Here is a 17,292-nt window from a genome sequence, read left to right as displayed (position 1 = left end):
GTGCGCTGTACAATAGCACTACACCCTGCAATGTGTGTGAAAGACAATAAACTTTACAGCATGTTTTTTTTAATTGAAGTTGCGTTGGTGTTTGTGTGTTGGTTGTTGACGGCAGTATGTGCCCCCCCTTGGTAAATGATTGCCCCCCCATTTGATTTGTTCTAGAGCCGACCCTGGTGTTAAGGGAGGCCAGCAATGCTGTGTGTGTGGTGTGTAGTGTGTAGTCAGTAAACGTTTGCAGGTGCTGCTCTCGAGAATCGCCGGGAACGTTCGGTGTTCGGTGCTTGTTGTACCCGGACAATAAAACATGACGCACCATGGATGCTACTGTGGAAAACAACGTGAAGCCCGTCAGGAGGAGTAAAGAGGACAAGAAAGTTATTCGTAAACAGTTAAAAGCGAGTCACACTTTGCTGAAACATGAAGGCATTAGTACAGCACCGCAGCCTACAAAGGTATTTTAAAATTAAAATAAAGAGTAGAGTAGAGTGAGCGAAGAAAGCTAGCTAACATGTAGCTTTTTCCAATCAACGTCTGAGTTACATCTTTTCAGATATTACAGCTACAGCAATAACACATAATTTAAGTCTGACTCAGTTCGGCTAAGTCATGGTGGTTGTCAATGATCTGTTGTATACTAGGACAAGTCTATAATGACAACGGCAAGTGAGTGTCATGACAATGTATCAAATTAAGTAATCTCAACAGAATGAAACATTCATTTACTGTAAAGTTAGAAGTCGTACAAATAATGTATTCTCTATTTTTAATTACCATGGCTCTAACTTATATGGCCTGTGTTTAAAGTTTTTCTTTACAGCAAAGATTATACTTTCTAAGCAGACTTGGGGGTAATTGGGTGTATCAGATGATGTGCTTATTTTTACTAGCCTGTATTACAGGACAAAGTGTGTTCAGGGGTGTATGTATTATAAGACAATCACTCTGTACAATTAAAGTCTTTCTTGCTTTTCTTGTAGTTTTTGTTGTGCATAACTGTTCTGCATAAAATCAACCAGTCTGCCTCTGTCTCCTCTGCAGAGTTTGGTGGTGGCCAATGGGGGTCTGGGGAATGGCGTCAGTCGAGAGGAGTTGTCTGCAGCGCTGAAACAGATGGGAGAGGTGGACAAACTGATCATGCACCCTAACAAGCCCTACGCTTTTGTCACATACAGGTACAGTTGCTGCATTGACAATACCAGGAAGTTATTTTAAACCTTTAAAACATGGTACATTTGAGTTCAAAACTTACACTTGTGTTATTGTCATTTTCCAGATCTGAGGAGAGTGCTCGGAAAGCCCACATAAACCTTAACGGGGAAAAGCTTCAATGTGGCGAGAACAGCGTCACACTCTACCTCAGTTATGTAGACTCAGGTACTTGGCTTTTACATTGGCACCAACAGTTGCAAGCATACACCACTGTAAGATCTGCAATCATTGTTTAAATCATTGTTTGTGTATATATTGAACAGTAAGTTGGATAACTAAAGACAGCCATTAGATGTGTTCATGTGCTCTATCCTCTGAGATGTCAGAAATTAAAAATATTTTGGTAACCAGTAGTAGTGTGCACTTTAATGTAAATTAAATATAAAGAAACTCTTAAATCATGCAGCACCTTGTTTTAACACAGGTTGTGTTGTGCTTTACATCAACTTCAGTACAGATAAAAGGCTAACCCTAAAAGAAAAAAACAAATACAGAGCGAATAAGAGAAATAAATTAAATAATGCATACTTGCCACACAACATATGGCAATCAGTCAGAACCCAGATCAGCACCTTGTCATTATAGAAAAAGTAATCCTAGGAAATGGGTTTTTAGATGTATTTGAAATTGCAGCTTGTGGCAAATCATCTATTTAACAAATCCAACTATGCTTTGTTTATGTGTGTATGCAGTAACCTGTGAAGAGGAGGCGTCTGTTCCTCTGCCAGAGGGATTGGTCTTGGTGGAGGACTTTGTGTGTTCAGAGGAAGAGGCACTGCTGCTCGCTGCCATTGACTGGTCGTCTACTAATACTGATGTCACTGGTGAGGGTCTGCATAATGGGATTTGCCAAATGTTTTTTTAGTTAACTTCTGACTTAAGTTGCTATGTTGAACTTCTCGTTATCTCCCAGGAACTTGATCATAAAGGAGAGACTCTCTTTATGGATCTTTAATAATTAATACTTTTAATGTCTATTATTAAGCTAAAAAATAGAGGAAATAAAGCTTGTTCCTTATTTTGCTAACATGATTTGCTAAATTCATTCTCATGTCTTTCAGCTCAAAAGGCTCTGAAGCATAGGAGAGTCAAACATTATGGATTTGAATTCCGCTACGACAACAACAACGTGGATAAGGACAAGCCATTACCTGCAGGTAAACTTGCTTTTTTTGTCTAAATATTTTTCTTGTTTTTTTGGTTCATACTTGATAGGTTTGGCCAACACTACTTTCATTCATGAACACGTTTTATTCACCGCAAAGCATCGCTGTGTATTTCGAGAAACTATCAGTTAAAGTTGCGAAATATCAGAAAACACAAGTTACCACCTATTAATATATTTTGGAGCTCAGCTTGGGAATTTGAGTATTGTATTTTTGAAAATGTCAAGTACAGTATGATACCTCTTTATTTAAATGTTTAACTCCATGTATTGGACATATGACGTTATATAGTACTGCTTCTAATTGTAATGGTGTCGAAAATTACAATTAGAAAATGATTAAGGACAAAAATGATCTATAGTAGCTCATAAATGTGTTTGTGTCCCTGTATATCCAGGTATTCCTCAGGAGTGTCTCCCTGTTCTGCAGCGGTGTGTAAAGAACCAACACATCGACATCATGCCAGATCAGCTCACTGTCAACCAGTATGAGTCTGGACAGGGTGAGTTACTCCAGTCTCTAATGACTGTATTTGATACCGACTAAGATAAGTTTCACAGGATTTAACAAGGCTATGTCAACATGACTGACCATGTGTATGAGAATGCTGGTCAAAACACAAATGATATGCAATATATAAGATGTATGTCTTTTTACCTTGGAGCAGTACATTAAATCAATATTTAGTGGATTAACTGATTTATAGGGACCCTTGCAGAGTTCTTTGCTAACCATAACTGCAGCTTAAACAATGTGGAGATACTCAATTAAAAGATTGTGAAACTTAAAGACGACTTATTGCATTTTCAGACGCTCTAGTTCAACCCGGAGAGACGTGATGTAAGAATTACATATTTATTGTTTACACGTCATATGAATGAAATGATTGCCATGATAGTACAACAGGAGAATGTAATGGTGTTTGGCGATTAGGCCCCCGGTTTGCAGGATAATCATTCAGGAGGGAAAGCACCGCTCCGATGAAATCCCCGGGGTCTAGACACTGGTGGTGGTGATGAGTAGGTGAGACCAGTCTGAAGGAGGAAGGTTTAGCTTTGTCCTGAAGGAGACGGGAGGCGAGAGGGGTGGAGGCGGGTTGCGTGTGATCATCTGCAATGACAACTGACAGGGAGGAAGAGCAGGTATTTAAGGCATTTAGCATGTGCAGCGATTGGCTGCTGAGGCATGACGCCCTCATATTTAATGAGGGGGGAAGGGAGCCATAGAGTGACGTGTGAGTGACTCGAGTTAGGTCTTCCTTATTGAACTTGCGCTAAAGCTTTCATTTCAACCCGGAGAGACGTGATGTAAGAATTACATATTTATTGTTTACACGTCATATGAATGAAATGATTGCCATGATAGTACAACAGGAGAATGTAATGGTGTTTGGCGATTAGGCCCCCGGTTTGCAGGATAATCATTCAGGAGGGAAAGCACCGCTCCGATGAAATCCCCAAAACCAGTGAAGTATGAATACTGAGATGAACTGAGTTGCTTACCTTGTGGGGTGACTGGTGATCTGGGGAGGAGAGATAATAGATTAACACGTATATGAGCGACACTGTGCCGGAATCACTGCCGGAGCTTACTGGTCATGCTGAGACTCTGACTGCCGAAATCAGTGCCGGTCTTATCTGAAAACGACCTGCGGGTCGCATGCCTGGCCAGCAGGGCTTGACTACGCCGAGGAGCGAGCGGTTTCGTTTTGTAACGGTGGCCCAACGTCCACGACACCGAAGTGTACGGTAGCCTTCCGCTACGACACCGAAGTGTACGGTGGCCTTCCGCCACGCCTGACTTCGCAGGCTATATATATATTTCTCTTTATTCTTTTTCCTTTGTTTTGTAACTGACACCGAAGTGTACGGTGGCCTTCCGCCACGCCTGACTTCGCAGGCTATATATATATATTTCTCTTTATTCTTTTTCCTTTGTTTTGTAACTGACACCGAAGTGTACGGTAGCCTTCCGCTACGACACCGAAGTGTACGGTGGCCTTCCGCCACGCCTGACTTCGCAGGCTATATATATATATTTTTCTTTATTTCTTTTTCCTTTGTTTTGTAACTGACACCGAAGTGTACGGTGGCCTTCCGCCACGCCTGACTTCGCAGGTTATATATATATATATATGTATCTTTTTTTCTTTACTCTTTGTTTTGTAACTGACACCGAAGTGTACGGTAGCCTTCCGCTACGACACCGAAGTGTACGGTGGCCTTCCGCCACGCCTGACTTCGCAGGCTATATATATATTTTTTCTTTACTCTTCATTTCTTTTCCTTTGTTTTGTAACTGGCACCGAAGTGTACGGTGGCCTTCCGCCACGCCTGACTTCGCAGGCTATATATATATATATATATATATATCTTTACTCTTTCTTTATTTCCTTTGTTTTGTAACTGACACCAGAGTGTACGGTGGCCCGAGTCCACGCGGACTGCAGGAAATACATTTTACACTGATGCGTTTGAGCAAGGCCTGGGAATGAAATACCTGTGTGCCGGAGATGAAGCCCATTACCTGTAGTTGCGGCGTGAGACGAGACATTATTCCCTGTGGGCGGGGCCCGCGGAATTAGGACAGGAATGCAGTTTTGAATATCGGGAACCTTAGTGAGACATGTATACTTGTGAATGTGTTTGAGCCACCACCAGTTATATGTATAACTACCATAGTTGTTAGGGTCTGAGAGATCTTTGGGAAGCCCGTACGGCGCTGATGTCCGGACGAATGAAGGTTGTGAAGGCGGAGGAGGACCACCGTCCTAGTTGTTGTAGGGATGAGGTAGAGAGACCTTAATTAGCAGCAGAGGTGGCTACACCTATCCTGAAGGAATGCCCGGGTATGATATGGGTGATAGGCTGGATTTAGTGAGAACTTGCTTGGGTAGAAATTGACGGGGCCATGACCCTGCGAACCACTCTCCCTGGAAGAAACCCCCCAAAACCCATGGATGGGCGGCATCCGTGAAGACCTCATTGAGTCAGAGGAACGCACGAGGCCATCGTAAATAAAGTAATTCCGTTCCAGTGGGCGAGCAGGAGGGACCAGAACCGAAGGTCTGAACGGCAGCCTTCGTCTAAGAAAACGCAGTCATGGAGGTTGTCGACCGCTGATGCTGCGTCCAGGAGGCGGGAGATGAACGAGCGCCCCTGGGGGATGACGTGCATGGCGAAGTTGAGGTGTCCGAGAAGGGAGAGCAACTGTTGTTTTGTGATAACTTGTTGCTCGCAGTATGACTTGGTGATGTCCTGGATGCGCTGCGATTTGTCGGAGGGGAGAGACGCCTTCATGTCTATGGAGTCGAGGATGATGCCTAAGAACTCTAAGCGTGTGACGGGACCTAACGTTTTCTCTTTGGAGAGAGGGACACCTCACTCCTGGAGCAGTGTTTAAGCTTGGCCAGTGAGATCCCTGAGCTGTCCTGTGGCGGGTTTATGGGGAGGAAGTCGTCCGGTAGGTGAAGGACGGAGGGGATTCTGACGATGTTCAGCAGGATCCAATGGAGCGCTTCCGAGAAGGAATTGAAGATGCAGGGGCTGCTTCTGCACCCGAAGGTCGTGCGAACGCGAAGATAGAGTTTGGATTCCCACTTAATACCGAACAAGTTCCACTGAGACGGATGAATGGGGATGATTTGAAGGCATCGGTAATGTCCGCTTTGGAGAGCCGAGCTCCGTGCCCTGTGAACTTGATCATCTTTATTGCATTATCCACTGAGGCATGGTGAAGGGAGAACTGATCTGGAGGGATGATGCTATTGACGCTGCAGAATGGGCCGGAGCAGGGAGCGGACAGATCGAAAATCAGCCTTTTATTTACGTGTGGCTATTCCGATGGGATTTTGAACGGAACACTGAGAAGGGGGAGGAGCTAAAAGGACCGATTATATATCCTTTGAGAAGTTCTTTGTCGATGAGCTGGGAAACTATGTTGGGTTCTTTAGCGGCTGTAAGTTTCTTGCTACGAAAGTCACTGTGGGAGATGGGAGGGCTCCTACCCTGAAGCCTTGGGAGAGCCCTGACGGGAGATAGTCAACGAACACGGAATCTGTAGATAGCGCAGCTGCTAGCTGAGGGATGTTAATGGGAGTGGAGGGGTGATATTCCAGAATGTTTTTTTTTTTTTTTTTTTTTTTTTTTTCCTGGCGCAGAGCCACTGTGACGGCCCGTCCACACGGTGGCGTGCGTTACAGATTCCGACGCTTCTGCCCATTCACTTTGAATGGGGTGACGTCACTTTTAGTAGAACTGTATTTTTGGGAAGCGACGTGGAGCGTTTGCTGGCGTTGCTCGCTTCAAAAAGTTGAGCAATGTTCAACTTTTGGCGCCTCGGCAGAAGCGTCAGCCAATGAAGTCCCGTTTATGCAAATCTGCCGGTACAAGCGCTAGCCAATCAGACCGCGTGTATGTTGGGAGAGACTACGCAGGTAATTCCTCATATTCCAAAAATGTGAGGGAAAATTCATTATAGCGGTAGTGAATCACCCGGTGCTGTATGATCAGTCTCTGTTCATCTACCGGGATACAAACCAGAGGAGCGAGGCATGGAGGGAGGAGGCAGGGACAGTGGGTGAAACTGGTAGGTTTTCGCCTGTTGGGGATTTTTTTTTCCTTTCCAGTTTACTTAGTTTTAACATTGCTATTGCTTTGTGTGTCGGGGGCAAGAGATTCATGTGATTGGTTGTTGCTGCTGTGCGGACCGTAGCGTAGGCAGAAATGTACTTTAGGGTGGGCCTGTAAAAATATAGGGTGGGCCAGATTTTCTTCTGCGCATCGGAAACTAACCACGATCCCGCCGGTACCGGTGGCAGATTACTTTTAGAATACTTCCTGTCCTCTTCTTTTTCTTCTTTCCTCCTCTTCTTTTTATCTTTTCTCCTTTTCTTTCTATCTTTTCCTTTCTTCTTTCTCTTTAGAATACTTTCTTTTCCATAACAGATGGGTATGTTTTGGTGAACGGGAGACAAGTATTTTACTGTTTTAATGGCTTATGAAGAGCACGAACACGACATTTTAGTGTCATTCTTGACAGCTCTCTCATCTGCACCGTACATAAAAAGAAAAACTCACCCAGACTGCATTCTTTGTACTGTCTTAAAACCTTTCCTTGGAAAAGTGTATGCATTGTAAGGTGTCCTTGGGTGCTTTGAAAGGCGCCCCTAAATAGAATACATTATCGTTATTATTTATTATCTGAAACGATGTAATCACTTTTAAAACTTTTCCCAGTTACTTGCCCCATGCATTCGGCAGCAGCAGGCCATTCAGTTAGATTTGATCCCGTTATGAATGTCATAATTTCGACAATACATAAATGCTACATAAACGTTATCTTCCACGTTTTATCTAAACATCTCCGTTTCTACCTTCCAATATGTTTTGAAAGATAACTCTCTCTCTCTCTCTCATCTGCGTGCGGGGCGGGGCCTCACGGACACGCTACATCTCTCGCTCGCAGATACGCTGCATCGCTGTGCACACGGTTCTGCCGGAAATGAATATTACATTGTGAGGAAACTTTCCACCAATAATTCCAATAAGTATTCACTTCAGGTTTACGAAAGTAACTGCACTCAGTTTACTCGTTTTTTCAAATGTAACGCCAGCTGAATGTACTGATTTTTTTTTTTTTTTTTTCTTTCTTTTTCTTCCGATTACGTAACACCGTTACATGTATTCCGTTACGACCCAACCCTGTGTAAGGGTCGAGTGCAAACGTTTTCGTTAAAAACTAGTACCTGAGTGCAACGGAAGTTGAAGCTCCTGTGGCGGAGTCTTCCAGAGCCTGGAGGCGAGCATCGATAGCTATCATGGAGCTAGCCAGGGATTGCAGGGAGCCGGCCGCGCTACTCTCCATAGGGGTGTGTGACGCTCCCGGACTGGCGAGCCTGAGAAGGGGTGGATTTTTTTGGAGGGGGACGGGATCCTGGAGGGCTCGACTTCCTGCCCTTTTTTTTACCTCCGCGGCTGCGGCCTCGTCCTGCTCTCTGGGAAGCTGGCTGGAGCTGCTGCCCCGGACTGGGGAGCTACGCTGGAGACCTGGTCCGAGAGCTATCGCCGCTGAGAGAGAGTGAGGCCTGAGGCTGTGGGAAAGCCCTGCTGCAGGAGCCGGGCGATGAGGAAGTCTTCCTCTGTTGATAAGCCGCTGTGGGGAGCCGAACCGGGATCGGAGACTTCCAGAGAAGGTTCGTGTTCCGAATTGTCCGAGTTGGACATCTTGAGCTAGTTGTTTCTTACGGTTTTTCTCACGAGAAGCAGTATTGTATTGCAACTACCATTGCGTGTGATCATCTGCAATGACAACTGACAGGGAGGAAGAGCAGGTATTTAAGGCATTTAGCATGTGCAGCGATTGGCTGCTGAGGCATGACGCCCTCATATTTAATGAGGGGGGAAGGGAGCCATAGAGTGACGTGTGAGTGACTCGAGTTAGGTCTTCCTTATTGAACTTGCGCTAAAGCTTTCATTTAAAAACACTCTTTGTATGTTCTCACAAAATACAGACACACATTTAGATTTGAATTACTCATACCAACAGGTGGCAGCAAAACCTTTCCAACATTATATTGGGATAATAAAAGTCATTGGTCCCTTTTAGTTGCTTGTCAACAGATTTGCAGTGCTGGCAAAACTTTGAGGGCTGAAATAAGGATTTTATTTAAAGATTTGTTTCAAGCACATCAATTCAAATGTATTGTTACATTCCAGTATGATTTGAGTGTCCCACATCACCAAAGGTTCAATGGTGTCCATCAGACATCCAACAAAACAAGTTGGATCTAAACACTTATTTGAAAGAACCTTGATGCATCTCCTACATGTATATTTTATAATATTTTCAGGCATTCCCCCTCATGTGGACACTCACTCCGCCTTTGAGGACACCATTATGTCACTGAGCCTGGGGGCAAAGGTAAGAAAGTCAGTCCGTCATTTTGTAATATTAAACATTCAAACAAAAATATAATTGACATGCTGTTCAGGGAACAACTCCCAACAGCCCTGTGTGTTGGTAATTGACCCAACCATACAATTCATCAATCAGTGTGTGTAGCCAATATCGACCGACGCTGCTCAAAGTGCAATCCTCCATCATTTAAAAGAAAGTTACCCATTCAAAGATCAGGGATGCAGAGCTAAAAGGCAGGTGTAACTGGAAATATACTAAGTGCCATCAGACGTATGTTTTTATGATTGTATGCCTTTCTTGTTTCCTTCACTTCACTTGACTGATTAATCCGTCTCAGGTTAGTGTGATTTTGTCTGTTTGCGATTTTACTGACATGTAGTCCCCTGCTTTGCACCATCTTTGACACACTTCTATTTGATCACATTCTCATGCTCACAGTGGCCTTCAGTGGATTCAGTACGCAGTAAAGGACTCTTTTAGAGGCGTCCCCTTGGTTGTGGACAGAACAGATTAACCTTTCTAAACCGTGGGATTTGCTTTGTCCTTGACTACTCACCTGGTGCTGGGATGTTGATTTAGTCTCTGCAGGGAGGCTGCTGCAGACGAACACCCATCTGTCCCTGCTTGTCTGAAAGAGCAGGGGCTCTATTAGCAATCAGCAGTCATCTGTCACAGCATCTGTCACACACAGACTGACAGACAGCATGTGTGTGTAGTGCAGTGCGTTCTGTGTCCCAGATCTTCAGTAGAGATTAAGGGCTTCAAAACGTGGAAACAATATCAAAAAAAGAAAGGCTTTTGCAAACAAAACAACAAATTATTTATTAAGCACTAGTAGGACATTTGACAAATACCTATGTAGAGTTCACCTGATTAATTTCCAAGGCTGAGCTCTTCCATCAATACTTCAACATTTACAGATTCACAACACAACACTCAAAGATGTCAATTACATAGGGTTTAATGATTGCATGACATTAACTATTTCAAACCCTAAAAGCAAGGTTTTATAAATATGTTGACATGATTATAAAGAATAGCATTTATTTAGACTATTTGGAAAAAACGATACAAGGGATGAACGTTTTCAACACAAAGGGAGGACTCACATAATATAATAATACATTATTCAACAAAAAGAAAAGCATGCAGAAAAATCAAAACAACTGCTGGTACCCATGACTAACCCGATGTACTGGAGATTCCTATTCCCTGGGGTTTTATTAGTATTGTATGTGTAACTGTTGTTGTAGAAAGTTGATCCTATTGCGATCCAATTCTTCAAATAAAGTAAAGCTCACTTTCAGTCTATCACCTGAGGAAGTAATTGCTTCTAAAATATATCAAGTTAATAAACTGAATTAAAAACGTATAGACTTGTCTGCAGTTAAATGAATTAGTCTTTTATTTAATAGCTTTACAGGTTTAATAACCCTGTTTGTGTTTGCAGGAGGAGTGTGCGTGCCAGGGTTTCCGCTAGGATTTTTTCTCGCCGGTTAAATGTCCGGGCAGAATTTATTTTACCGGACACATTTGAAAATTACCGGTCATATTTCAATAATAATAATAAGAATGGTGTAGCAGAGTTTCCGTTAGCAGGTAATTACCGGACTATGAGCAGATATGCTTCAGTTTAAAACTCAGTTCACGGGGCTCATTTTTATATTGCTTCAGTTTATAATCGTAACAGATCGAAAAATTCAGATCCATTTTTCAATAAATGATTCCACAAACAACAAACAACATAATTATTACATTCAAACAAACTACTTGTAGTAGATAACGTACATTATTCAAAAGTTTACATTAACTTTGAATAATAACACGGGAGAAACGGATCATCTCTTTTCCTCTCTCCCTCTCTCTCTCTCCTGACAGCCCGTCAGTTTCTCATGCAGCTAAACAGTGGGCGGGGCTTCAGGTGATTATGCAGAGCTGCTTGTCTCGGTCTGACTCAGCAGCTGATCTGATCTATCTCGCGTGTCCGGTTATACTTCACTCGCGTGTATGTCCATATCGATCAGATCCAGCTCTGATCGGCCTTTATAGAGAGCACCGATCAAAACTATTAAGAGTGAATATCGGCCGATAATGACCGGCGGCCGATCTATCGGAGCCTCCCTAATTATTACCAGACATTTTGACCGGCAGGTTTTGAATTTACCGGTTTTTAATAAATTTTACCAGCTAAAAACCGGTAATTACCGGCTAACGGAAACCCTGGTGCGTGCCTGCACGTGTGTCTGAATGATGAATGGTCTTGTGGTGAAGCGTAGCTCCAGCATCACCATTGATTTAGTCACATTCCACTGGTTTCATTGATTGGCCAATACTCCTCTGATGGGAACAGCACTGTGTGTGTCTGTGTGAGTGTTGTGGTTTTAGGCAAAAATCTGATCATTTGCTGGTGATGCATGTATATTGCTCTCTCACAATCATACACAAACACTTATCAGTCCTTTACTTACTCACAAACACACACTTCTGCTTCACAAAATCCAATTTTCCTGCTGTCAGAAGTTGGAGGGATGCAGTTTGAAATTGTGTAGATGTAATTTCCCAGCAGGGCTCATGCTGTTATGCGCTGTAAGAAAACATCAGGATCAAACACCGGTGCTGGGGTGGAGATGGCTAGTTGTTAGTGAGAGAGATAGCAGGGTGTGTGTGTTTGTTTGTGTCCTCTCTGTGACATCATGCATTATTTTCATAATTGAATATTTATTGATTCTGCAGTTTTGTGGTTTTGAAATAATAATGATGTTTTAGGAAAAAACATGTACTGACTCACTCAGCACATTAATATTGCATGAACAATTTTTATAAATACATAAATTAGACACATAACTACTGATTATTCAAAGGTCTAGTACAAATGTCCATACATCAAACAGCCACACTACTATGACCTTATTAAAATACACAATGATAAAAACTAAGCTAATTGCAATTTTGCAAAGAAACATTTATAGTTGTATCCTCCTTTTGCTGTGTGTGAGTGACTTCCTCAGTATTCCTTCATAAGCATGTTTGTATTTTAAATGCAGACAGTGATGGAGTTCCGTCACCCCGATGGTCGCCTCGTTGCCGTGGTTTTACCAGAACGGAGCCTCCTGGTGATGAAGGGAGAGAGCAGATTCCTCTGGACCCATGGGTGAGCCGGCTTGGGTCAGATGGATCCGTCAGTCAGTTTATCCTAACATGAGCCTTAGGTTGATTCACACATTAGTGACAGGTCTTTTCTACCTCTTTTCCATTAAAGGGGAAAAGTAATTTCTTGATGTAAATCTGGGCTTTATTGCAGTATTTGTCACATTTAATCCCTTCCAACATGAAGATAAACCAATGACAGGCTCAGGATTTGGTCACATGTTCTGGTATTCACAATAAAGTGCAGATTTAAGCCTGTCGAACACGACACTAACTGTCTGTTATCTTCTCTCAGGATAACTCCTCGTAAGTTTGACATGGTGCCAGCGTGCGACCCACAATCCTTTGGTGATACTACCCCTGACCTCCGGACTAGCAGCAATCTCACTTTGAGCAAGAGGGGCACCCGCACTTCTCTTACTTTCCGCAAGATCAGAAATGAACCCTGCCGCTGTGGTGAGAATCTTGAATGTGAACAATAAAACACATCATTTACTACCGGCATTTGACAACCAAAGGCACATTTTGTAAATAAAAAAAAAACGTACCATCTGTAAAGTACATATGATACATGCTGATGATACACACCTTTATCTCCCCATTTAACCCCTTTCCTCCCCCCCCTCTCTCCAGCCTTCCCCTCTGCCTGTGACAGTCAGGGAGCCCCCCCAGCACCCTCTCCGCCGCCCCCCTCCCTCACTACCCTGTTGCCATGCCGACGCGGCCCTTCTGGAGGAGCAGTATGTGCACCGGGTGTACGACGCCATCGCCTCACACTTCAGCAGCACCCGCCACTCCCCCTGGCCTCGTGTCTGCCACTTCCTGTGCTCGCTCCCACCTGGCAGCGTGCTGGCTGACGTGGGCTGTGGGAACGGGAAATACCTGGGAGTCAACCCCGAGCTGAGTGCAGTGAGTGTCCTCATGTATTACAGTGATGTCTGTGATTATGTGATTCTTCAGTGATCCCCGTGGGGAAATGTCCTTCTCTATTCAGCTTCTTTTGCTACTTCTTCCTCGATTATCCCCACTGTAGAATGCCTCACGACTTCATAAGTCATGAACAGATCATGCCATAACGTCAGGCTCTGTTTCACAAACAGTCCGCAAATAATTTGCAGCGGAAATAGCAAAATAATGAGTTTTTTAATGTTATTTTCAGAATTGAATTTCAGTGTTGGCTTTGTAGCATTGATTCCAACTTGTGTGTTCCAAACTTTTACAATATATCCAGATTATTAGGTTCCAATATCAAAAGTTCTTATAAAAAGGTTGTTGTAAACATTTAAAAAATTCACATTATGTTTTTTTTTTTTTCATATATCCTTCTTCAATCAATATTTGTTGCCCTTCTCCCTAACCCTAACGCTTTCACTGAGGTCAATCAATCTCCTGTGTTACAGTTCAACAGCACATTGGATTAGCCTCCTGCCGACATGTATTCATGAGTAACATTCATTAAAGAGATATAACTAAATGAATCAGATGAATCACTTTATTCAAATTGAGGATTTAGTTTGAGGACTATTTATAGGGTTGTGGCATCATAAAATATGACGACTGACACTCAAAGCGTCATTTGAACATCTCAATACAAGCTTTAAATACAAAATAAAAGCAGACATATGGTACAGGCCTACTAACCAAGTGTTTTCCTGTAACTCATATTAAATGTGATCCTCCCACTCTCAGAAAGGAGGCATATACTGTAAACTTAGCTCCAAAAATAATTAACTGTTATGATAAGCCTCTATTCCAAGAGAAAATGATTTCAAAATATATTTGTTCAAAGGTGTGTATCTTTGTACTTTCCGTTGGTAAGTAGCTGCTGTTTTTATTTATTTACCTCCTGCTTAATGATTTTGTTCTGAATCTAAAACATGTCAAAAATATTAACATACAAGTAAAAAGCTTTATTAATTGGCAGTGATCAGAAAGTAGCTTGGTTGTTAAGTGTAAACATTAGGTCTTGTGTTAAATGAGCTAAAACAAAAACAAATACTGATATGCTCTGTGCTGATGCCTGTGTGGCTCTCACTGGGATTTGTGCTGGTTGTCATTGTTTTAAGCTCAGTTTCCATGGCAATATCCTACATTTACTGTTTACGTATGCACACTGGGATATTCATATTTGTGATTTGGAGGTGCGTGTAAGCAGCTTATCCTGACTCAGACCGTGATGAATCATTACTGAGAACACTCTAATCATGCAGGTCACACACCAGCTTTCTGAGTTTCTGTTTTTCTCTCCTACATTTATTTCATTCCCTCTGCGCCTTCTTTTTGTTTCATCTCTATATTCCCCCCTCTCCCTCTTCCCTTCTCACAACCTCTCCCATTGCAGAATAACACTGTTAACCTTCCCATTTTCACTTTGAATGAAGAGGCTAGACCTTTGTGTGTGTGTGCATGTCAGTAACAGATTGAGAGTCGAGTGGTATTTCTCACCATCTCTTATCACCTCTGTCTCTTTGGGGAGGAAGCAATAAGATGCGTGATTGAATTGCTCCCTGGGACCAAATGTGTTACTGAATTGTTTATTTTCTTTCACTTATCTAATGTCTTCTTCTATGTTTTAAATTGACGTCTATGTCTTTTGCTCAAACTCCTTGTTTAATATTTTCCCATTCTGTCTCTGGACTTTCTCGTGTCTCATTGGCTAAAGGAAGAATAAGAGCTTGTTTGACTCTGCGCTGTTTGATTTTATATTATATAAATTGGGTAAAATTCTAAATAAAGAATGCCCTTACATTAACATGAAAAAAATACTGATTCTCGTCTTGTTTTGACCTTTTACATGTTTAGACCTCTCTGTTCCACTGTTCCTGGTTTTCTGTTTGTGAATGATTTCTTGTTTGCCCATTTTTGTTGTCTTTCCAGGTTGGTTGTGACCGCAGCAGTGCTCTGGTACAGATCTGTGCAGAGAGAGGTTTCCAGGCGTTTGTATCCGATGCGCTCAGTGTCCCTCTGCGAGCAGCCTCCTGTGATGCCTGCATCTCTATAGCTGTCATACACCATTTCTCCACACAGGTACACACACTGAGATTAACCCTCACAAAAAACAACAATGTTCTTCGGTCACTTAACTACAACTATATTTTGGGCCCTATGAAACCTTAGGAACTTTTCTACAGTTTCAACCACAGGCTACAAGCTTGAAACTTTGGGTAAACAGTATATCCAAATTTGGGACAATTCCCTCTCAAATGTGTATCCTCAAAGGGATCAGGAACTGTTGGGTTTGGCAATACTGAAATTGACAATGTTGTATTATTCTTAAAATAAGAAGTTATACATGTGAATAAACTGTTTCATACATACATTGATCATTTATAATATTGTTTTTAATGATTGGCATATCCATTAAATGCTTTGGCTTCTGCTTCCTGACTAAGTTGTTTGTGTGTGTGTTGTAGGAGCGTCGACTGGCAGCAGTGCAGGAGCTGGTGAGACTTTTGAAGCCTGGAGGTCGAGCGCTAATCTACGTTTGGGCTTTTGAACAAGAGTACAACAAGCAGAGGTCCAAGTACCTCAAAGACCAGAACAAAGAGCTTCCTGAGAACCACAACCCAGCTGAAAACTCACCAGAAGAGAGCCAGGAACCTCAAGGGAAATCGGGTGTCCATAGCAGCAGTCATTCAGAAGACAACTACAGGACAGTAGACAACAATCAACATGTGACTGATGGCAAACTCAGTGTGCACACCAACCGCACAGCCTTCGAAACCAAGGACCTTTTGGTTCCCTGGCATCTGAAAGACGGGAAAAAACGAGTGGAGGGAGATTCAGGAGAGGGTGGGAAGACGGATCAACAGAAAGAGAAATCTAAAAAGACCTCAAGGTCTAAAGCCACATTGGACTGTAACCCTGCCACCAGTCCGGGCTTTGACTACAACATGTTTTCTGATTCAAGTCTTGACACTATTGCTGCCACTCACAGCTCTAAACCCATTCCAGGTTGCGACACATCACAGACCTGCAGTTCTGCTCTAAAGTCGGAGATCATCCCAGCTCCAGTTTTTCATCGCTATTACCATGTGTTCCAGCAGGGGGAGCTGGAGCAGCTGTGTGCTCAGCAGGCAGGAGTCACAGTGCAGATCAGCTACCACGACCAGGGAAACTGGTGTGTTATACTAGAGAAGGCCTTAAACAGATGAAGTGACACACTTAAAATTGAGCTACACATATATGTTGAAGCAAAAGAGTTAATGCAATGTAAACAAAGACTAACTTAAATAAATCAATGTAATGACTTTACAAATGCCTGCCTTTGTTGTGCTTTTACTTCTAGCATTATTCCTACTAAGGTTGGAAAGTAACATGGTCTCAGGTTTATTTCCGAGTAGGTATACGCATACAACGAATTGGCATTGCTGTAAAATGGTATAAAACACAGTTATAGAAAGTTAGGAGATATGAAAACTACTGTGAAACCATTATTAAAAAATGTTTAGAAGAAATATACAATTACAAAAAAAGGAACTAGAAAAAGAACACTACACATATTACTATGAAAAGAAATATCTGCAGTATATCAGAATTTAGAAAGTCTTGCACTGCACTTTTGCTTTAAATAAATGCAGCTTGCTGAAACATGTGAAGGTTGTAAGATGTTAAAAAGCAAGGTTGTAAACATACTCTAGGTGATGTGTAAACTTTGACATTCTCCAGAGTGCTTACACTGTAGTGAAATGTCAACAATATTAGTTACCTCACTACTTTGCTTCCTCAGTCTTTGACCTCGGTGTATAATATGAACTCACTAAGCTGTAAATGGCGTGTGCCCGACCTTTTCAAGTTAGGAGTACATGTGTAACATGGCATTTCAGGCTGTTAAGCTATTTATTCATTC

At 42.4% G+C, this 17,292-nt stretch overlaps 1 protein-coding gene across 1 annotated transcript; it reads left to right on the top strand.

Moving 5' to 3' along the window:
* The first annotated feature begins 304 nt into the window (after nt 1-304).
* On the top strand, nt 305-16,701 carry alkbh8 (alkB homolog 8, tRNA methyltransferase). The gene is given in 13 exon segments (XM_034225364.1): nt 305-455; nt 1,042-1,175; nt 1,277-1,377; nt 1,905-2,036; nt 2,274-2,369; nt 2,776-2,880; nt 9,229-9,299; nt 12,341-12,447; nt 12,739-12,899; nt 13,077-13,120; nt 13,122-13,352; nt 15,321-15,470; nt 15,857-16,701. Coding segments are annotated over 13 exon segments (2,211 nt in total). The 5' UTR covers nt 305-317; the 3' UTR covers nt 16,598-16,701.
* The last annotated feature ends 591 nt before the right edge of the window (nt 16,702-17,292 follow it).

Source organism: Gymnodraco acuticeps, unplaced genomic scaffold, assembly GCF_902827175.1.
Source record: "Gymnodraco acuticeps unplaced genomic scaffold, fGymAcu1.1, whole genome shotgun sequence".
Classification (NCBI taxonomy): Eukaryota; Metazoa; Chordata; class Actinopteri; order Perciformes; family Bathydraconidae; genus Gymnodraco; species Gymnodraco acuticeps.
This window is presented reverse-complemented; position numbering and strand designations above follow the sequence as displayed.